The 23239-nt window shown below is 51.1% G+C and overlaps 1 protein-coding gene across 1 annotated transcript in view; it reads left to right on the plus strand.

Annotated features, from left to right (window-relative positions):
- The window catches only part of DYSF (dysferlin), a 287816-nt gene that overhangs the window by 232025 nt on the left and 32552 nt on the right, over positions 1–23239 (plus strand). The window contains exons 45-51 of the mRNA XM_015406074.1: positions 46–137; positions 2429–2599; positions 6000–6142; positions 16108–16247; positions 17674–17762; positions 19990–20085; positions 21953–22094. Coding sequence (XP_015261560.1) covers positions 46–137; positions 2429–2599; positions 6000–6142; positions 16108–16247; positions 17674–17762; positions 19990–20085; positions 21953–22094 — 873 coding nt within the window. The remainder of the gene's footprint in view (positions 1–45; positions 138–2428; positions 2600–5999; positions 6143–16107; positions 16248–17673; positions 17763–19989; positions 20086–21952; positions 22095–23239) is intronic.

Below are 23239 nucleotides of genomic sequence, written 5' to 3' on the forward strand. Positions count from 1 at the left end.
GTAGAGAACTCGCTTTCCCTGCCCCTCTTTTCTTCTCCTCTGCAGTGTGACCCTTACGTGAAGATTTCCGCTGGGAAGAAATCCATCAATGACCAGGACCATTACATCCCTTGCACTCTGGAGCCTGTCTTTGGGAAGTAAGAGGGCCTTTGACCTCCAAGCATAGTGTGTGTGTGTTGGGGGTGGAGATTGTCCAAAGAGAAAGGCTAAGCTGCTGTGAATGTCTTGCCTTAACTTTGGGCATAAGCACCTTGCAAATGGACTTTACGCACCCCTGGGAACCCAGGGCAGCCCCTTTCACATGGGAAGGGCTTTGGCCATCTTCTGGAGAACTCTCCCTGGCAGAAGCCGCCAACCCTGGCCGTTCCGTGGTCTGCTCCAGCAGTTCATCAGCTCCGTTCCAGCGCGGCCAGCTGTTCAGAAAATGTTTTGAACTTTTATGAAACTCTGCAAATTCTTGTAAAAATATTGGGAAGCACGCAGGCCAAGAAAGTAGCCTGATTATGTGATTACCACAACCCCGTGATCATTTTCGTGTGGGTGATGAAGAAACAAAATACCAGGGAATCACACAGATTAGAGCGAAATCTCCGATCCCAATAGCCGATGAATAAATGCCAACTTTCCTCTAAAGAACGTCGTTTTCAATCCCGCCTTCACAAATTCAAAGAAAATGAGAAACTTTAAGGCAAACTATCCTGTATTTCAGTCGTTCCTCTTTGCTCTCTTGATGGAGCTTGAGGAAGCCGAATGTTGACAGCTGTCAGTCACATTTTTTGTCCTGCCTTTTCACCAAAGGACCCCAGACTCCTGTGCTTGGTTTTGCCCTTGCCCATTTTATCCCCACAATAACCCCTTGGGTTAGGTTAGGCAGAAAGAGAGATTGGCTCAAGGTCACCCAGTGAGCTTCTGTGGCATGCGTGGGGATTTGAACCCAAGTCTTCCTGAGAAGGGAGGGTCCATGGCTCAGTGGCAGAGCCTCTGCTTGGCACACAGAAGATCCCAGGTTCACTCCCCGGCATCTCCAGTTAAAAGGACCAGGCAGGAGGTGATGGGAAAGACCCGTGCCTGAGACCCTGGAGAGCTATAAAGAGGGGCTGTGGCTCAGTGGAAGAGCCTCTGCTTGGCATGCAGAAGGTCCCAGGTTCAATCCCCGGCATCTCCAGTTAGAAAGGGCCAGGCAGGAGGTGATGGGAAAGACCCGTGCCTGAGACCCTGGAGAGCTATAAAGAGGGGCTGTGGCTCAGTGGAAGAGCCTCTGCTTGGCATGCAGAAGGTCCCAGGTTCAATCCCCGGCATCTCCAGTTAGAAAGGGCCAGGCAGGAGGTGATGGGAAAGACCCGTGCCTGAGACCCTGGAGAGCTATAAAGAGGGGCTGTGGCTCAGTGGAAGAGCCTCTGCTTGGCATGCAGAAGGTCCCAGGTTCAATCCCCGGCATCTCCAGTTAGAAAGGGCCAGGCAGGAGGTGATGGGAAAGACCCGTGCCTGAGACCCTGGAGAGCTATAAAGAGGGGCTGTGGCTCAGTGGAAGAGCCTCTGCTTGGCATGCAGAAGGTCCCAGGTTCAATCCCCAGGAGCATCTCCAGTTAAAAGGACCAGGCAGGAGGTGGTGGGGAAGAACTCCGCCTGAGGCCTGGGAGAGCTGCAAAGAGGGGCTGTGGCTCAGTGGAAGAGCCTCTGCGTGGCATGCAGGAGGTCCCAGGCTCAATCCCCGGCATCTCCAGTTAAAAGGACCAGGCAGGAGGTGGTGGGGAAGACCTCCGCCTGAGACCCTGGAGAGCTGCGAAGAGGGGCTGTGGCTCAGTGGAAGAGCCTCTGCTTGGCATGCAGAAGGTCCCAGGTTCAATCCCCGGCATCTCCAGTTAGAAAGGACCAGGCAGGAGGTGATGGGAAAGACTTCCACCTGAGACCCTGGAGAGCTGTAAAGAGGGGCTGTGGCTCAGTGGTAGAGCCTTTGCTTGGCATGCAGAAGGTCCCAGGTTCAATCCCCGGTGGCCTCTCCAGTTAAAAGGACCAAGCAGTAGATGATGGGGAAGACCTCAGCCTGAGACCCCGGAGAGCCACCGCCAGCCTGAGTAGACAATAGTTTTGGGGGAGGTGCTGTGGTACAGTGGAAGACCCTCTTCTTCCCATGCAGGAGGTCCCTGGTTCAGTCCCCAGCACCTCCATTTAAAAAAAAAAAAGGATCCGCTGATGTGAAAGACCTTTCTTTGCCTGAGACCCTGGAGAGCTGCTGCCAGTCTGAGTAGACAATACCGATCCTGGTGGACCGAGGGTCTGATTCTGATCTGTGTGGTCACGTTTGAGTCTAATCCAGCACTCAGACCATGAGACACCACGCTGGCTAAGCCAGTCCAGCACCTTGCCATCCTCCAGGTCTACATCTGATGCTTTCCAGCGCAACTGAAGCCTTCCTCTCTCTCCGTAGGATGTTTGAGCTGACCTGCACTTTGCCCCTGGAGAAGGATCTGAAGGTCTCCCTCTATGACTACGACCTCCTGTCCAAGGATCAGAAGATCGGGGAGACCACCATCGACCTAGAGAATCGGTTCCTCTCCAGATTTGGGGCCCGCTGTGGTCTGCCCCAAACCTACTGCATGTAGGTACTCTGGGGCCATTGTGTTAGCAGTAAGCCATCTTACTTAGGGGACCGGGAAGGCGCCTGTTCCCCTGTTCCCGAAGATGGGGAAGGCTGGCCTGTCTGGTGCCTGAACACTTACTTACTTACTTACTTACTTACTTACTTACTTACTTATTTATTTATTTATTTATTTATTTATTTATTTCCCCACTTATATCCCGCCCTACCCCCCCCCCCCCAAAAGCAGGTCCAGGGGGGGTTACCAAAGAAAAAATCCATAACACTTAAGGTTTCATAAAACACTTAAAAACATGCCAATTAAAACAATACCATATTTACTATAAAAGTGTTAGCTGTGTTCTTTGATATCATAACGATGGCAGTTCCCGTATGAATATGTTCCATAGTTGTTTAGATATCCAGTTGACTGATCTTCTTCAGTATAATCTGCGCACCTAGGCTGTCGATAACCAATCAGGAACCAGGCTCTACAGTATGTTATAGTTGTTAATAGTGGTGGCGGCTGCTATTTGAAAGCCTGGCGGAAGAGCTCCGTCTCGCAGGCCCTGCGGAACTGTAGAAGGTCCTGCAGGGCCCTGATCTCCTCCTCCTCCTCCTCTTCACCAGCTTTGATGACATGGAGGCCGTGGCCAGGCCAAGACAGCCTGTGACCACTCTGGGGGTTGGGGACAGCGCCTTCTTTCCACATAGGGGGTGCAGGGCTCCCATCTGTGCTGGGGGTGCAATGACAAAGGGGTCTGAGTTCACCCACTGGGAGGGCCTGTGCCCATGGCAATTGCTGCCTCTTGGCTCACCTTGGATGAAGAAGAAGAAGAATGGTCACAGTCAGATATTTGACTGGTAGATGGTGTTCTGCAATTTGAGATCTAGCCAACCTCTTGGGAATTGCGGAGGCATCTTCGCAGGGTTCTTGCTGTTCCGAGCAGCAGGGTCTTCTGGAGCTGAGCTGGTGTTATCTGCTCAATGCCCAGAACGTCCAGGGGTTCCTTGAGACTCCCAGGCCCCGCTCCGAGGGCTCCAACGATGACTGGCACAATGGTTATTGCTGTTCTTCTTGTTCTTCTTCTTGTGGTGGCATTTATAGCCGCCTGTCTCTCTGAGACTCAAGGCGGATTACATAGTATAAGTCAAGCGCAGTCAACAGGATGAAGCATCCAGTGATGCTTCTATGATTCGATTCTCTTTAAGTATTTGAAGACTTGTCACTTAGAGGAGGAGGGCAGGGAGCTGTTCCTGTTGGCAGCAGAGGAGAGGACTCGCAAGAATGGGTTTACATTAAGGGCGGGAAGGTAGCAGCTGGATCTTAGGGAAAACTTTTTTACAGTAAGAGTTGTGCCACAGTGGAATGGGCTGCCTGGGGAGGTGGTGAGCTCCCCCTCATTGGCAGTCTTCAAGCAGCGGCTAGACAGACACTTGTCAGGGATGCTCTAGGCTGGTCCTGCACTGAGCAGGGGGTGGACTAGATGGCCTGTGTGGCCCCTTCCAAATCTGAGAGTCTATGATTCTGTGATTAGAACACTAGGGTTTGGTTTACAGAAATCTGGAAAGAACACACTACCAATGTTCCCTCTAAGCTGTGGAGTCTTGTGAGCAAAAATTCTACTTGGTGAGCTCCTGGCATTAAAGTTGTGAGCGAGTGATTTGGGTACTGCATAAATTTGTTTGCTCTGGAGCCATCCTTCCTGAGCTAAGACAAAAATGTGTGAGCCGGAGGCTAAAAAACTGTGAGCTAGCTCACATTAACTCAGCTTAGAGGGAACGCTGCTCACTACCAACGTTAGCACTGTCGTTTGATAAAAATTTGGAATATTTAAATGATGAGAAAGATTACCAATCGATTATTACAATATGAATTCTTCCCTAGAAGAAGAAGAAGAGATTGGATTTATACCCCGCCCTTCACTTGGAGTCTCAGAGCGGCTTACAGACTCCTTTCCCTTCCCCTCCCCACAACAGACCCCCTGTGAGGTGGGTGGGGCTGAGAGAACTCTGACAGAAACGGCTCTTTTTCAAGGACAGCTGTGCCAGAGCTTGTGACTGACCCAAGGTCACATCAGCAGGTGTGAGTGGAGGAGTGGGGAATCAAACCCGGTTCTCCCAGATTAGAGTCTGCACACTTAACCACTACACCAAACTGGCCCTAGGCACTCAGATTTCACCAAGAAATGGTATGCTGTTCTAGATTATATGTCAACACAGAATTTAATCCCAGACAACATCACATCTCTAAATTCTTCAATCCGTTTTTAAATCATTGGTTGCTCTGATGGCTGAAACGTATATACACCTTTACCATTTATTGAAAAATCATTTTGTCTCTTAGTGATCACACTGTACTTTCCTAGCTTATTATAGTTCATAGGAAACTTGAATCGAGGGTTATTATTGTATTTTCCCCACCATCTTGATACTGATAAAATATACGGAACCTATGAGTTTATTATTATTGGATGTTAAATACTAACCTTTCTGTGGTTATTTTTTGTTGTCCATGAATTCAATAGAATGTTGATTATAATAAGAAATCCGAAAACAAGCAGAAATCTCAAATGCAGCCGAAACAAAGCATGACCTTTGATACATAGTTTGGTGTAGTGGTTAAGTGTGTAGACTCTAACCTGGGAGAACCGGGTTTAATTTCCCACTCCTCCACTTGCAGCTGCTGGGTGACCTTGGGCAAGCCATAGTTCTGTGTTTGTTTTGGGGAGGGGAAGGGAAAGGAGTTTGCAAGCCGCTCTGAGACTCCGAGTGAAGGGTGGGGTATAAATCCAACCTCCTCCTCCTCCTCCTTTTTCTTCTTCTGATATTCTCTCTGAATATCCTCCAGGCCCCCGTTAGGGGTCACTTACCAGAAGTCGCCGTGACTTCCGGGTGCAAACGCGCACACACACACAAATACCAAAAAGAAGAAGAAGAAGAAGAAAAGGAAGAAAGGGGCATTCTCCTCCACAGATCCTCGTCATACCAAGAAGTCTTCCCTCTGGAACATGCCTTTTGTCCTTACATCAGTTGAAGTCAGTTGCAGGGTGTCCGTCAGAGGTCCATCAGTGGCTATTAGCCATAAGGTATAGGTAGGGGCTCTGGGGCAAGTGATGCTCTGTCTTCTTGGTGCTTGGGGGGGATCAACAGTGGGAGGACTTCTAGTGTCCTGGCCCCACTGGTGGACCTCCTGATGGCACCTGATATTTCTGGCCACTGTGTGACACAGAGTATTGGACTGGATGGGCCTTTGGCCTGATCCAACATTGGCTTCTCTTACGTTCTTATGTTCTTATGTCTGTAGATGGCTACCTTTTATATCAAAACAAGCCCTTGGTGGTTGAATGAGAACAGTACAGTTATGACCAGCCTTGAACTATTTAAAACAATACCCAGGACTCTTTTCCTCTTCCTCCAGCTCTGGTCCCAACCAGTGGAGAGATCAACTACGACCCACCCAGCTGCTCCACCTCTTCTCCCTGCATCACCACTGTAAAGCTCCCATCTATAAGTCAGACCGGATCACCTTCAGGGATCAAGCCTACAGCCTCTCTGAATTGGGTAAACCTCTAGCTTATTGACCTGCAAAATGCACATTTTATTGAATGGGTCCCCCCCCCCGAGAATTGTATTGAGAAACATTACATTGACCTCACGTTGATTTGAACTGACAGTACCGCTGTGTTTTTTTCCAGGGAGGGGCTGTGGCTCAGTGGTAGAGTAGAAGGTTCCAGGTTCAATCCCCAGCATCTCCAGCTAAAAGTGTCAGGTGGTAGGTGAGGCGAAAGATTTCCACCTGCATCATAGACCTATACAGGACACTGCAGTATTGGCCATTTTATTTTCATTCCCGTTCCAGAAAATCCCCAGCATGGAGCTACTGGTATCATAGAATCATAGAGTTGGAAGGGACCTCCAAGGTCATCTAGTCCAACTCCCTGCACAATGCAGGAAATTCACAAACACCCCCCCCCCACAGACACCCCCAGTGACCCCTGTTCCACACCCAGAAGATGACCAAAAAACCTCCAGGATCCCTGGCCAAACTGGCCTGGAGAAAAATTGATTCCCTTGACCCCAATGCGGCAATCAGCATTTCCCTGGGCATGTAAGAAAGGGCCACGAGAACTAAGAACATTTGTTAGTTATTTAATTATGTAGACATTCTTACCCTGCTCTTCTTACTCCCAGTGGCCTACATCATCATTCCCCCCTCCCACATTTTATTGCCACCATTAATTACCCTGTGAGATAGGTTAGGCTGAGAGTGTGTGACTGGCCCAAGGTCACCCAGCGGGCTTCCATGGCAGAATTGGAGGGGGGGGCTGTGGCTTGGTGGTAGCCACATTGGTCTGCAATAGAATCATAGAGTTGGAAGGGACCTCTGGGGTCATCTAGTCTAGCCCCCTGCACAATGCAGGAAATTCACAAACACCTCCCTCTCCACATCCGCAGTGACCGCTGTTCCATGCCCAGAAGATGACAAAGAAACCCCTCTAAGATCTCAAGCCAAAGTGGTCCGGAGAAAAATGGCTTCCTGACCCCTGACCCCAAAGTGGCGACCAGCATCCCCATGGGTGTGTAAGCATTTCCCTGGGCATAGACTGCACCCTGAGTCGACATATTCGTTGTGTTCTCATCGATACATCCCCGAGATCTCTCTCCGTCTAAGCCTCAGCCAGTTCAGGCTCCATCGGCATATATTTAAAATCAACTTCTTTTGTTCCAGTGTGCATCCCTTACACTTAATGATACAGAATATCATTTGCAATGTTGTTGGCCACTCACCCAATTTCCGGAGATCCGCCTGGAGCTCTTCACAGTCGGCCTCAGTTTTCACCATCCTGAATAATTTTGTGTCAACTGCAAACTTGGCCACTGCACTGATCACCCCGAGTTCCAGATCACTTGTGAACAAATTCAGAGACTCATAGAATCACAGCGTTGGAAGGGGCCATACGGGCCATCTAGTCCAACCCCCTGCTCAATGCAGGATCAGCCAAGAGCATCCTTGACAAGTGTTTGGCCAGCCACTGCTTAAAGACCGCCAGTGAGGGGGAGCTCACCACCTTCCTGGGCGGCTGATTCCACTGTGGCACACCTCTTACCGTAAAAAGGTTTTTCCTAATAGCCAGCTGGTACCTTCCCACTTGCGATGGCTCAAGTGGTGAAGACGCTGAACTGCAGGCTGTGGAAGGTCGGTAGTTCAGCAGTTCGAGACCCGAGTGTGCCGCATGATGGAGTGAGCTCCCGTCTCTAGTTCCAGCTCCTGCCAACCTAGCAGTTCGAAAGCAAGAAATTGCAAGGAGATAAATAGGTACCACTTCAGTGGGAAGGTAACAGCGTTCCGTGCGCCTTGGTGTTTAGTCATGCCGGCCACATGACCACAGAAACGTCTTCGGACAGCGCTGGCTCTTCGACTTTGAAACGGAGATGAGCACCGCAACCCTAGAGTTGGACTCGACTGGCTTTCGAGGAAGGGAACCTTTACCTTTACCTTTTACCTTCCCACCCTTAAAAAAACTCATTGTTGCGAGTCCTCTCCTCTGCTGCCAACAGGAACAGCTCCCTGCCCTCCTCTAAGTGACAGCCCTTCAAAGACTCCAAGAGAGCAATCATGTCCTCCCTCAACCTCCTCTTCTCCAGACTAAATATTCCCAAGTCCTTCGTCCTTTCCTCCTAGGCTTCTTGGTCTCCAGGCCCCCAATCATCCTCGTCGCTCTCCTCTGCACCCGCTCCATTCTATCCACATCCTTTTCGAACTGCACACAATTAAATAGCACTGGCCCAAGTACGGATCCTCATGGGACCAGGGGTCATTTCCTGCAGGAGCGCACAGGAGCGGAGCTCCGGCAGTAAGGAGCCCAGGGGGCGGGCACATGCAACAAGCCCCGCCCGCTGCTCCCAAAATCCCTCAGTCGGGCCACGAGGAGCAAGAAGCAGCCAGGTAAGTTGCAGAGCACCCCCCCCCCCGCGCACCCCCCAGGCTGGATGCTTCGCTCCTCTCTGCACGCCCCTCCCCCCCCGATAGCTAGCAATCCAAAACAGTCCAGTGGAGCCTGAGCGGTGGGTGTTGCCTTCTGACACACTTCCGGTGATGTCAGGGGGTGTGGCATATGCAAACGAGTTATGCTAATGAGTTATGCTAATGAGCTCCTGCACCTCTTTTTCTACGAAATGACCCCTGCATAAATCTATACAGCAGCAGTAAACGTCGGCTGGTTTATTTTCAGACCCTTTCCTAATAATCCCCAGCATGGATTTTGCCTTTTCACCACCACTGCTACATGCTGAGTCAGTGTATTCATGGAGCTGTCCACTGCAACCCCAAGATCTCTTTCCGGGTTAGTCCCGCTGGTTTATACGCACCAGCTTTTAATGTGTCAGTTCTCTTTTTGAACTTCATCCCTCATTATCTGTGTTTGACTGAGTTCTCCAGAACTGTTCCTGAGAAACAGGGGAAGCCACCCCACCTCTTCCCTGGTGAAGAGAGTCAGCTTGTCTGCCGTCTTTCCATCTCCTTTTAAGAAACACTTTCGCCCTTTTTATGTCCAGGGCCCCCCCTGTGTCCCTGGTGGTTTCCCTGCTTCTGATGTATGTAAAGACATTCCTGTGGTTCATCTGAATGCTTTTCTCGATTTGTTATTGTCAGCTTAGTATTTTGCCATAACTTGTGCTCCATTTTATTCTCCTTTCCGGGACCAGACTTCCACTTTTCACAGACAGCTGTCTTGCCCTTTTATGGTCCGTTTGACTCTTCTGGTTAACCGCAACTGGTTTCCTCTTTGACTTCTGCAGTCGTATCTCATCTGTAGCTTTCGACAGCTTCCAAGTGTCCTGAAGGGATCTGGCCCTCTTTACTCACCCTTCCAACCAGCAAGGAAGTTTCCTCCTTTGGATCCAAAGGTGGCCGTGCCAGAGTCGGAGGGAAACCTCCCATTCACATAGCTGCCGAACTCATCAGGATTGTCCTCGCCTGGTTCAGCGATGCTCACATCCCCTTCACTAAGCAAAATAAGAGACCTCCTAGCTTGGAAGGTAAAACAGCATATGAAAAAAAGCCAGGGAAATGCTATATCTCATAGAATATGCAAACGTTTACGTGAAATAGATGAAAATACAGGTATAACAAGAAAACACAACAGTATATAAATGCAAACAGTGCAACATGTAGCCAAATAATGAAGGCTCCGGATTCTTCTCTTTGTTTCGTGAATGTCTCTTCATCAGAAGTAAGTATTCTTTACACAATCTTGTTGTCCTTATTTCTTTTCACGATGTAGAAAAATCAATTTTACAAATCAAGCGTCTTATACAATTTCAAATAGTCATCAAAAATCTCATTGGGCACTAGTCAAACATAGCCACTGCTTCTCCATGCTAGAATTCGCTATTTGGCTACCTGTTGCACTGAGACTCTGAGTGAAGGGCGGGGTATAAATTCAATCTCTTCTTCTCTCTTCTTCTTCTTCTGTTCAGTCTGGTCGTTCCCTGAGGCCCTGGTCCAGTTGCCCCCGCCGTCTGAGGACAGATGGGTAGAGAGACCCGAGGAATGGCCTTCTCTGTCGTGGCACCAGAACTTCGGACTCCCTCCCCCGGGGAGACTTGTGTGCCTCCCTAGTTTGCTCTGGAGGTCTCTTGCCAGCAGGCGAAAACTGTGCTGTTTCATTTGGCATAATCCTCCCACCCCCAATAACAGTTCTTGGCCCTCCTTCGAGTGGTGTTTGTTGATATGTTCTGAATTGGACTTTATGTCTTTAACTGTATTTTATTGTTTAAATGTTTTAAATAAAACACCAGAGCCAGGGAAGAGGGCCAATAACTGTAATTGGGGGATGCCGAACAAAGCAAAAAAAAGCGCCTTCACCTGTTGGCAAAAGCCAGGTGAATTGCCCTGCAAAGAGAGTCGCAGAGTTTTGGTGGCAAACCGAGAAGGCCCTTTCTGCAGTTTCCAGCTATTTAAAAGAAGAAAAAGAAGAAGAGAAGAGATTGGATGTATACCCCGCCCGTCACTCAGAGTCTCAGAGCAGCTTACAATCTCCTTTCCCTTCCCCTCCCCACAACAGACACCCTGTGAGGCAGGTGGGGCTGAGAGAGCTCTTGACAGAAACGGCTCTTTTTCAAGGACAGCTTTTATCAGAACTACGGCTCGCCCAAGGTCATCCAGCCAGGTGCGAGTGGAGGAGCGGGGAATCAAACCCGGTTCTCCCAGATTAGAGTCCGCGCACTTAACCCCTACACCAAACTGGCTCTACACCAAACCGGAGGAGGAGATTGGATTTATGCCTCTGCGCACTTAACCACTACGCCAAACTACTCTCCACCTCAGAGGGTGGAGGTGGGACCCCCCCACAAAAGACAACCAGAGTGAATGGGAGGAGGTCAATGCTCCCTCTAAGCTGCGGAGTCTTGTGAGCAAAAATTCTACTTTGTGAGCTGCTGACATTAAAGCTGTGAGCGAGCCATTTGGCTACTGCATAAATTACTTTGCTCTGGAGCCCTCCTCCCTGAGCCAAGACAAAAATGTGTGAGCTGGAGGCTAAAAAACTGTGAGCTAGCTCACAGTCACTCAGCTTAGAGGGAACACTGGAGGAGGTGGTCCCATACGTTGCCCAGTGTGGCCAGAGCAGCAGCCGGGGTCTTCAGCTTTGCGTGCCGGACTCTACCGGCTGAAGCTTCTCCACTGGGCAGGGTGGACTGCAGCCGAGGTCACGGGTTTGCACCCAGCAGTGCGACCCCCACAAATCTCTTTTCCAGTCGCTTTAGCAAAATCCTGCCTGCAGGTTTTTCTCTACAATAGCAGGGGCTTGAAACGTGTTGTTTTTTTTAAAGGAGGTGAATGCAGAGTTTCTCAAGATCCCTCTCCAGATGTCGAATGCTGCATGAGGTGCTAGGTTTCCAGCTCTGTGGCATACTTTGGCCTGCCCCGATCTTGACCCCTTGCGCCACCGCCTCCAGTTCGAGGCAGAGCTGGTTGTCTTTGTGGGATCCGGCCTGTAGAGGGAGACGTGAGGACGCGGAAGGAGAGCTCTCAGCGCAAGCAAGGGAGGCAGAGGCCTGAGGATCAACTGGGGGCGAGGGGCGGAAGGGACCTTGTGACTCCTGCCTGGAGAAATGAAGGTTTTGCTTTCCTTGTAGGCTTTTATTAAGAACATCGGAGAAGCCAATGCTGGATCAGGCCAGTGGCCCATCCAGTCCAACACTCCGTCACACAGTGGCCAAAAATACCAGGGGCCATCAGAAAGTCCAGCAGTGGGACCAGGACACTAGAAGCCCTCCCACTGTTGCCCCCCCAAGCACCAAGAAGACAGAGCATCCCTTGCCCCAGACCGAGAGCCCCTATCTATACCTTGTGGCTCATAGCCACTGATGGACCTCTGCTCCAGAGGCTTATCTAATTCCCTTTTGAAGCCGTCCATGCTTGTAGCCACCACCATCTCCTGTGGCAGTGAATTCCATGTGTTAATCACTCTTTGGGTGAAGAAGGACTTCCTAATATTCGTTCTAACCCGACTGCTCAGCAATTTCATGGAGTGCCCACAAGGAGATCTTGCCTTGTGAGAAAGGGAGAGAAGTACCTCTTTCGCAACCTGCTCTATCCATTGCACAATCTTATATTGGTTTCTAAAGTTGGTTCCCCGTCTCATCCGGCATGTTCGGAGGGACTCAGATGGGCTGTTAGGACCACTTTGTTAGGTCACATCGTCAAGAAGCAAGCGGGCCCCTAGACGAGTGGCAGAGCACCTGTTTCGTATAGGCTTGCCAACCTACAGAGGGGGCCTGGAGATCTCCCGGAATCCCTGCTGATCTCCAGGCTATAGAGATCAGCTCCCCTGAAGAAAATGGCTGATTTGGAGGGTGGGCTCTATGGCATTATGCCCAACTGGGGTCCCTCCCCTCCCCCAATCCCACCCTCCCCGGGCTCCACCCCCAAACCTCCAGGAATTCCCAACCTGGAGTTGGCAACCCTGGCTTTGCAGTGCAGGCAGTCCGAGATCCAGTCCCCGTCCTCTGCAGTGCAAAGGTCTCTCTTGACCAGCGTTCCCTCCAAGCTGAGTTAGTGTGAGCTAGCTCACAGGTTTTTAGCCTCCTCCGGCTCACACATTTTTGTCTTAGCTCAGGAAGGATGGCTCCAGGACTCCTCAGCTTAGAGGGAGCATTGCAGTGTTCCCTCTAAGCTGAGTTTGTGTGAGCTAGCTCACAGTTTTTAAGCCTCCGGCTCACACATTTTTGCCTTAGCTCAGGAAGGAGGGCTCCAGGGCAAACTAATTTATGCAGTAACCAAATCGCTTGCTCACAACTTTAATGCCAGTAGCTCACAAAGTAGAATTTTTGCTCACGAGACTCTACAGCCGCTTCCTTCCTACGTTGGAGGGCTGCCTGGGGAAGCAGAGTGCGTGCGTGGGGTGGACGTTGACGCCCTCCAGGTGTGCACCTGGACTCGCCCCCTTCTCTCCCCCCCCCTCCACCTTAGTAGAAACCTCTTCAAACAAAGCTCGGAGTTGGGCTTCAGGTGTGGGGCAGGGGAGATCTGGAAAGCAGCTGTTTGGGAGCCAGACCTGCCAGGGTATAGCGTGAATTCGTGCAGGTCAAGAGCAGAGAGGCCCTTTTACAAGGCTCCTGGTGGGGCTGTCTTGGCTTCATCGCTCCGCCTTGTTTTTGTGCAGAGGGTGTGTGTGTGTGGGGGGAGGACTGGGGGTGGTGGAGTTCTCCTGGAATTACAGCTGACTGCAGGGATCAGTTCCCCTGGAGAATATGGTTGCTTTGGACGGCATGGCGCCCCACTGGGATCCCTCATCACCCCAAATGTCACCCTTTCTAGGCTTCACCCCCCCCAAATCTCCATGAATTTCCCAACCCAGAGTTGGCAACTGTTGGCACCCTCACTTGCCAAGTACACCCTCACTTGCCAAGTACACCGATTAAGAACATAAGAAGAGCCCTGCTGGATCAGACCAGAGGTCCGCCCAGTCCAGCATCCTGTGTCACACCGGGGCCAACCAGTTCTTCCTCTGGAGGGCCCAACAACAGGACATTCTCCATGAATCTATCTAATCCCCTTTGAAAGCTGTCTGTTCCCGTGGGCATCACCACGTCCTCTGGCAGCAGATCCCACATTTTAAGCACTCTCTGGGTAAAGCAGTATTTCCAGGGGTCATTTCGTAGAAAAAGAGGTGCAGGAGCTCATTCGCATAACTCATTAGCATAACTCATTTGCATAGACTACACCCCCTGACATCACCGGAAGCGTGTCAGAAGGCAACACCCACCGCTCAGGCTCCACCCCCAAAATCTCCAGCGCTTATAGAGCTGATAGGCCACTTTCTACCTTAGAAGGAAATCCTGGGGGAGGGGGAGAAATGAGGGAGTGCGCACCTGCTTCTTCCGCTCCCTCCATTCTCGGCAAGTTCTTCGCGCTCGCATGGTAGCCATCAAGGAATGCTCCACGTGCTGCTTCGCGCTCCTGCTGGGAGCTGGGGGGCATGCACACGAAAGCTCACACCTTGAATAAAACTTTGTTGGTCTGGTCTTAAAGGTACATTGGACTCTTAACTTTGTTCTGTTGCTTCAGACCAACACGGCTACCCCACCTCGATCTGACATTAACGCTGTGAGCGAGCGATTTGGCTGCTGCATCAGTGAGTTCGCTCTGGAGCCCTCCTTCCTGAACTAAGACAAAAATGTGTGAGCCGGAGGGTAAAAACGTGTGAGCTAGCTCACACTAACTCAGCCTAGCGGAAACACTGCCGGCAACACTCCGGCGTGGTAGAGATCTGTGCAGGGATCTTCCGGAATCGTGGCTGATGTTACCTTTCCCTTCCCTACGGGCAGGGCTCTTTTTGTAGAAAAAGCCCAGCAGGAACTCATTAGCATAATAGGCCACACCCCTGACAGCACCGCTCATTAGCACATTAGGCCCCACACCCATGTTACCAGAAGTGTGGTTATCCAGCCATACCCACCTTTCCCTTCTTATTCTGTTGACCTTGTTTGTTAAAACCCAGGGCCTTTTTTTGTAGCAGGAACTCCTTTGCATGTTAGGCCACACACCCCTAATTGTAGCCAATCCTAATGAGTTCCTGCTGTTGGGGGTGGCCTATTATGCTAATGAGTTCCTGCTGGGCGTGGCCAACTCTGGAGCCAGCCGGAACTCTGTTCCTGTGCGTTCCTGCCCAAAAGTAGCCCTGCCTACGGGTATTTTCCTAGTCCCTGTTTCTTTTTTGGTTCATGTTTTCCCTGCCCCTTCCGACACGTGGGGGGCAGAGCCGTCAGACTCCCGGTGGCTTCTGAAGATTTTCTGGAATTGCAACGGACCTCCATTCTGCAGAGATCAGTTCCCCTGGAGAAAATGGCTGCGTTGGAGGGCGGACTCTGTGGCGTTATACCCTGCTGAGGTCCCTGTCCTCCCCAGGCTCCACCCCCAAAACCTCCAGGTCTTTCGCAAAGTGTGCGGACTCTAATATGGGAGTACCAGGTTTGATTCCCCCACTCCTCCACTTGCAGCTGCTGGATGACCTTGGGCAAGCCAGAGTTCTGGCAAAGCTGTCGTTGAAAAGGAGCAGTTTGTGTCAGAGCTCTCTCAGCCCCACCCACCTCACAGGGTGTCTGTTATGAGGAGGGGAAGGGAAAGGAGTTTGTAAGTCGCTCTCCTTTGGGTAGTGAAGGGCGGGGTCCAGGGCGGATTAAGGCCCGCTGGTGCCCAAAACACTGACCCATCTTGGTGCCCCCCCTCCTTTCCACACTGACCCCCAGTCCATCTTAGTTGTTGACCTGTCTGACCAGAAATACAATGCAGGTTGCAGCAATACAAAAAATTATTCATATGATACCACAATATACTGTACAAACGAAGCCAACCTTGGGCGACATAAAGTTCTACAAAAATGCAATACAACATCTATTTTAATATTTCACAAGTTAAGTGTATCAAAGTTCCAATATTGATGACCTGAAAGGCATTTTTCTACATTTCCTTTTCGCAAAATCACTGATAACATCCTCGAAATTAATACCGCTCAGAATGTCTGCTTCAACTGTTAACATACACAGTGACTTGAGCCCTTCTTGAAGCATAACTGATCTATTTGGGGTTTTTTTTGCACATCTTCTTCTTCTTCTTCTTCTTCTTCTTCTTCTTCTTCTTCTTCTTCTTCTTCTTCTTCTTCTTCTTCTTCTTCTTCTTCTTCTCCTTCTCCTTCTCCTTCTCCTTCTCCTTCTCCTTCTCCTTCTCCTTCTCCTTCTCCTTCTCCTTCTTCTCCTTCTTCTCCTTCTTCTCCTTCTTCTCCTTCTTCTCCTTCTCCTTCTCCTTCTCCTTCTCCTTCTCCTTCTTCTCTACCACTAAGCCTCCACCTAGCGACCCTAGCTGAGAAGTAAGAAGGGAAACTGACTGAGGACCCAGCTGCCTCGCGGGGCTCCCCCCCCCCATCCTGCAACAGCTCCCGACTGCGTGTCATCTGCTCCTCCAGGATAGCGATGCGGACCTGGGGCAGAGCTTTGCGCAATAATGGCTCTTCTCTTTGCTTCAGAGGATGGAAAACCGCTGAATCCGCACCTGGGGCCCGTGGAGGAGAGGCTTGCTTTGTATGCCCTGCAGAAGCAAGGCCTGGTGCCGGAGCACGTCGAGACGAGGCGGCTGTACAGCCCCCTGCAGCCGGACATCGAGCAGGTAAGGGTGCGGTCAGCGGCGGGCCCTGCAGGAGCGTGCGCCCACCCCCCTCCTGTCAAAGCCACTCTCTTGAGGAGTTCAGCCTCAGGAACGCCAGTCTGTAAGACTTCAGCAAGCAAGCAAGCAAAAAAGTACCAATTTTGCTCCCAAGGGAAGTGGGGGTCTGCAAGCAGGGGAAAAGAAGCTTCAGCCACCAAACACTGGCCCATAATGGTACATGGATATTCACTTGCTGGTTTTTAAAAAAAGAAACTGAAAAGGCCCTGGTGGCCTGGGGGGAAGGGCCACTGCTGAGGGGTCCGGGCAAGAGAACTGCAGGGAAACCTGCCCTGTGGAAGCCCTGTTGCTGCTGAGCTGTATTGGCCACCGCAGCAACCAGTGGAGAAACTGCACAAGCCAGTACCTGTTTGACAAACCCTTTAGAGGAAGAAAATATGGCCATGTGTGAAGGAAAGAGGGAGTTGGTGGGGCTGGCGTGGGGGTGAGGAATGGCCTCCTGCAGCTGTTGTTCATACTTGGAATGGCCCGAGAGGGAGACGGCCACAGATGTCCTGATCTCATGTCATCTTTGGCTCTTGGGAGGCCCAGAATCATGAGAACATCCCTGCTGGATCAGACCAGGGAGGGTCCATCTAGTCCAGCATCCGGTCTCACACAGGGGCCAACCGGTTCCTCTGGAGGGCCAACAACAGGGCAGAGAGGCCGAGGCCTTCCCCTGATCAAATCTTCTGAAGAGCCCTGCTGGATCACACCACTGAGGGTCCATCTAGTCCGGCATCCTGTCTCACATAGTGGCTGACTGGTTCCTCTGGAGGGCCAGCAACAGGGCAGGGAGGCCGAGGTCTTCCCCTGATAAGAACCTCAGAAGAGCCCTGCTGGATCAGACCAGTGAGGGTCCATCTAGTCCAGCAACCTGTCTCACACAACCAGCTCCTCTGGAGGGCCAACAACAGGGCATAGAGGCCGAGGCCTTCCTAAGAACATCAGAGGAGCCCTGCTGGATCAGACCAGTGAGGGTCCCTCTAGTCCAGCATCCTGTCTCACACAGGGGCCAGCCAGTTCTTCTGGAGGGCAGGGAGGCCGAGGCCTTCCCCTAATAAGAACAGAAGAAGAGCCCTGCTGGATCAGACCAGGGAGGGTCCATCTGGTCCAGCATTCAAGGATGGAGTAATAACACCCCCTCCTGTCCTTGGTTCCCCCCTTCCTCCCAGGCCTCTGGTCCCCAGGGAGGGTCTCTGCTGTTGGGGATGTTGCCCCTCCACCCCAGGGCTCCTTGTCTCCAGAATTCCTCAGTGGGGATGATGGGAGAAAGGCCTCATCCTGGCCAGGCTTCGGAACCAGAATTGGGGATTTCTTCAGATGCCATCGGAAGAAGGCTGCTTTGGCATCCCAGATACTCCTCATGCCATTTCCCCCCCCCTTACAGGGAAAGCTCCAGATGTGGGTGGATCTTTTCCCCAAATCCCTCGGGGCGCCTGGCCCACCGTTCAACGTGACCCCGCGGAAAGCAAAGAGGTGAGGGATTGCGTTTGTCTGTGTGAAAGCGTTCTGTCCCGCCCCCTTCGACTTCAAAAAAGGCACCTGGGGTGACTTAGAAAGAAAATAAACTGGTGGCACCAAGTTAAAAAACCGGCAGCAATTAAACGAAAACACTCCTCCCCCCCCCTTCAAGCGTCAGTGTTTGTCCTGCAGGATGAGGCCCAAAGGTCTCACACATCTGGCAACCTGTTATTGTCAGGTAGTGGCGGGAGGGAGTCCTTTGGGAAGTGAGTGGGCAGGATCCGTTATCCAGAGGTGCACTCTCTCTCTGCACATGGAAATGCCTTTAAGCGATCGCGGTTCCCAGCTCAGCTCATCTGCTGAATTATCCATCAGATAAGGCTCCAAATATTTCTCAAATATACAACAGTATTCAGTACATGAATTACAAGAAATGCAATAAATAGGCTGGAGATTTAAAGCAATATCTAACGTTTACTGCTTGACACTCCCAAAAGAAAGACTTCACAGATTCCAGTTTCACAATTTCGATGGACTGAGAAACACGATCTTCAAATGTCCATAAAGCAAGTACATCCACTTCTTAAGATTTAAGATAGACAACATATAGTACGTTGCAATCAGCAAGTCGATCCAGTCGTTAGGACTTGAGACAGATACTAAGAAATAGGCTGCAGTCAACTCAGCCTCCAGATTATTCAATGAGTACTTGCTTTATAAAGAGCTGCGGTAGCTCAAGTGGTTAAGACACTGAACTGCAGGCTGTGGAAGGTCGGTAGTTCAGCAGTTCAGCAGGGTTGCCGCAGGACGGAGTGAGCTCCCGTCTCTAGTTCCAGCTCCTGCCAACCTAGCAGTTCGAAAGCAAGAAATTGCAAGTAGATAAATAGGGACCACTTCGGTGGGAAGGGAACAGCATTCCGTGCGCCTTGGTGTTTAGTCATGCTGGCCACATGACCACAGAAACATCTTCGGACAGCGCTGGCTCTTCGGCTTTGAAACGGAGATGAGCACTGCAATCCTAGAGTCGGATTCGACTGGCTTTCGAGCAAGGGAACCTTTACCTTTACCTTTTTACTTGCTTTATGGATGTTTGAAGATCATGTTTCTCAGTCCATTGAAACTGTGAAATTGGAATTTGTGAAGTCTTTCTTTTGGGAGTGTCAAGCACTGCTCCCTCTAAGCTGCGGAATCTTGTGAGCAAAAAGTCTACTTTGTGAGCTACCGGCATTACAGTTGTGAGCTCTGGAGCCACCCTTCCTGAGCGAAGACAAAAATCTGTGAGCTGGAGGCTAAAACACTGTGAGCTAGCTCACACTCACTCAGCTTAGAGGGAACACTGGTGTCAAGTATTTAATGTTAGATAGGGCTTTCAATCTCCAGCCTATCTATCGTATCCCTTGTATTTCATGTATTGAATGCGGTTATATATTTGAGAAATATCTGGAGCCTTCTGTGATGTTAAGTCAGACATGATTTAAGGGAATAGCTGAGTAATTATAAATCATTGTTAGAATTATCCATCAGGGCTCAGGGGATGCCAGGAGCTCAGGGCAGGCCTGGCCGTGCTGAGGGTAGAGCAGGTGATAGGAAGGCCTCAGGTCAGCAGATCTGGGAGACAGAAGGTCCCGGAGAAAGGCCGTGGCCAGCCCGGCACAAGTGGGAGGGTGCAGCTGAGCTTTCCGGGTTTTGGGGGCTGCGGGAGCGGTCTAAGTGGTGAGCCCTCCTCTTGCTTCCGGTGCTGAGGCGGGGGAGAGAGAGAGCCGGCAACTGTGCTGGGCTTCTCTGCTTGTAACGGAGACCTTAAAGAACTGGAACCCTGGAGAGGTCGGCAGGGGTCATTTCGTAGAAAAAGAGGTGCAGGAGCTCATTAGCATAACTCATTAGCATGACTCATTTACATATGCCACACCCCCTGACCTCACCGGAAGTGTGTCAGAAGGCAACACCCACCACTCAGGCTCCACTGGACTGTTTTGGATTACTAGCTATTGGGGGGAGACGCGCAGATCCTCGTGCTCCTCGTGCCCCGGGGCTGCTGGAAGCAGGGGGTGGGGCTTGTTGCATGTGCCCGCCCCCTTGGGCTCTTTACTGCCGGAGCTCCGCTCCTGTGCACTTCTGCAGGAAATGACCCCTGGAGGTTGGGATGTCGCAACCCGCCTTTGGCTGCTCCTGTCCCGGTTGTTCCTTCCTTCCTTCCCTTCTGGCCCACACGCTGACCCCATGCTTGGCCCTTGGCTTTCAGGTTCTACTTGCGCTGCATCATCTGGAATGCCAAAGACGTCCTCTTAGACGACCTCAGCATCACGGGCGAGAAGATGAGCGACATCTATGTGAAAGGGTAGGTGTGTGCAGCTCTGGTCACCCCACCTCAGAAAGGCTATTATAGCTTTGGAAAATGTGCAGAAAAGGGCAACTGGAATGATCAAAGGGTTGGAACACTTTCCCTATGAGGAAAGGTTAAAGTGCTTGGTTGGGGCTCTTTAGCTTGGAGGAACGACGGCTGAGGGGTGACATGATCGAGGTTTATAAGATTATGCATGGGAAAGAGCAGGTAGAGAAAGAGGTACTTTTCTCCCTTTCTCACAATACAAGAACTCGTGGGCACTCCATGAAACTGCTGAGCCGTTGGGTTAGAACGGATAAAAGGAAGTACTTCTTCACCCAAAGAGTGATTAACACATGGAATTCACTGCCACAGGAAGTGGTGGCGGCTACAAGCATGGACGGCTTCAAAAGGGAATTAGATAAGCATATGGAGCAGAGGTCCATCAGTGGCTATTAGCCACAAGGTATAGCTAGGGGCTCTTGGGTGAATCAACAGTGGGAGGGCCTCTAATGTCCTGGCCCAACTGGTGGACCTCCTGATGGCACCTGGTATTTCTGGCCACTGTGTGACACAGAGTGTTGGACTGGATGGGCCTTTGGCCTGATCCAACATTGGCTTCTCTTATGTGGCCCTAGTTAGGGAGAAATTGTGTGACTAGCACCACTTGTAAGCCGCTCAGAGACCCCCTGAGAAAGAGGGTTCGAGCTGGATATATAGTCTAAAGTTAAATAAATAAATAAATAAAATAAATAAATTATGTTCTTATAGGAACTCTCGGTCTGGGGCAAGGGATGCTCTGTATTCTTGGTGCTTGGAGGGGAGCCACAGTGGGAGGGCTTCTGGTGTCCTGGCCCCACTGCTGGGGCAAGGGATGCTCTGTCTTCTTGGTGCTTGGGGGGGGGGACAGTGGGAGGGCTTCTAGTGTCCTGGCCCCACTGCTGGACCTGCTGGTGGCCCCTGGTATTTCTGGCCACTGTGTGACACAGAGTGTTGGAGTGGATGGGCCTTTGGCCTGATCAAACATTGGCTTCTCTTATGTTCTTATAGAAACTCTCGGTCTGGGGCAAGGGATGCTCTGTATTCTTGGTGCTTGGGGTGGGGGGACAGTGGGAGGGCTTCTAGTGTCCTGGCCCCACTGCTGGACCTCCTGATGGCACCTGGTATTTCTGGCCACTGTGTGACACAGAGTGTTGGACTGGATGGGCCTTTGGCCTGATCCAGCATTGGCTTCTCTGTGTGTGTGTGCCACAGCAATAAATTGCAGTCAATAAGCAGTTAGAGAAATAAATACCAAACAGCAAAAACAGGTAAAAACAGTTAAAAGGCAGGCATTGCAACAATGACATGTTCAGCAATCCTAATAGCTGGAAACAATTGGACTGCGGCTGAGCCAGAGACACCAGGTCCATCAGTGGCTCTTAGCCACAAGGTATAGATAGGGACTCTGGGGCAAGTGATGCTCTGTCTTCTTGGTGCTTGGGGGGGGGGTCAAGAGGGGGGGGGCTTCTAATGTCCTGGCCCTCTGGTGGACCTCCTGATGGCACCTGGTATTTCTGGCCACTGTGTGATACAGAGTGTTGGACTGGATGGGCCTTTGGCCTGATCCAACATTGGCGTCTCTTATGTTCTCTTATGTTCTTATCTTATTAGTGCCACATGGAGGCCAGCCGATGGGCACCCGCCAATGCTGGACTAGATGGACTATTGGTCTGATCCAGCAGGGCTCTTGTTACGTTCTTTTTGGGTCCTTTCCACAGCGCAAATCCTCTAAATTGCGGAGGGCAAGAGTTGGCACACACTGAGTTCTGAAGGCGGTCTCCCTCCTTGTCTCTTCTGCGGCTGAGGTTTCATGGTCCTCTTTCGTTTCTTCCTTTGGCAGGTGGCTGGCTGGCTACGAGGAGAACAAGCAGAAGACAGACGTCCACTACAGGTCGATGGGGGGCGAAGGGAACTTCAACTGGAGGTTTGTGTTCCCCTTTGACTATCTCCCGGCCGAGCAGGTCTGCTACGTGGCTAAGAAGGTGAGTCTCTCAGCGGATTGTGGCTCTTGGGCCAGTTTCCGCCTCTCTTGGCAGCCCTTAAAGTTTGTCCAAAACTGCTGTGAAATCCCCGTGCAAAGTCTGTTGCCTGGGATTTCCTTGCAAAAATTCCGGCCCATTTGCATGCTAATAATTGAATATATTGCACAGGAATTGAATATGTTGTACGCTAGGCTGCGGTGGCTCAGAGGTTAAGATGCTGAGCTGCAGACCGGAAGGTCTGTGGTTTGGCAGTTCGAGACCCAAGTGCCGCCTGAGTTCCTGTCTCTGGCCCCAGCTCCTGCCAACCTAGCAGTTCGAAAGCAAGAGATTGCAAGTAGATAAACAGATGCCGCTTTGGTGGGAAGGTAACAGCATTCCGTGCGCCTTGGCGTCTAGTCATGCCTGCCACATGACCACGGAGAAGTCTTTGGACAGCGCTGACTCTTTGGCTTGGAAACGGAGATGAGCATTGCACCCGTAGAGTCAGATTGGACTGGCTTTCGAGCAAGGGAAACCTTTACCTTTACCTTTATAGTCCCATTTAGAGACACCACTGAATATGGCAGGCTTCGTGTGCCTGTGAGAGGGTATTTAATTTGGCAGGTGAGACTTCAAGAGAGCCAGGGTGGTGCAGAGGTGAGAGTGTCCATCTAGCACGGAGGCAGCGTGTTGCCCTGCCCCCATTTCTACTGACGTTCTTGCAAGAGCCCTGTGAGCTACCCGGTGCAAATGAGAAGGCCCAGGCCTGATTTCAGCAGGGGGTGGACTGGGGGGGTGGGGGAAAGGCCCTCTGCCTCAGGGGCTTCCATGCATCTCATTGTAGTATTCAGGCTGCGTACGGAGAACATTAGCCATGCCTCCTTGTTGCTTTGCCTTCATTTCCAGTTAAAAGGGCCAGGAACCAGGTGATGTGAAAGACCTCTGCCTGAGACCCTGGAGAGCTGTAAAGAGGGGCCTTGGCTCACTGGCAGAGCCTCTGCTTGGCATTCAGAAGGTCCCAGGTTCAATCCCCCGCATCTCCATTTAAAAGGACCAGGCTGGAAGTGATGGGAAAGACCCCAGCCTGAGACCCTGGAGAGCTGTAAGGAGGGGCTGTGGCTCAGTGGAAGAGCATCTGCTTGGCATGCAGAAGGTCCCAGGTTCAG

This window comes from Gekko japonicus, unplaced genomic scaffold (assembly GCF_001447785.1).
Source record: "Gekko japonicus isolate JY-2015 unplaced genomic scaffold, Gekko_japonicus_V1.1 scaffold561, whole genome shotgun sequence".
Taxonomy (NCBI): domain Eukaryota; kingdom Metazoa; phylum Chordata; class Lepidosauria; order Squamata; family Gekkonidae; genus Gekko; species Gekko japonicus.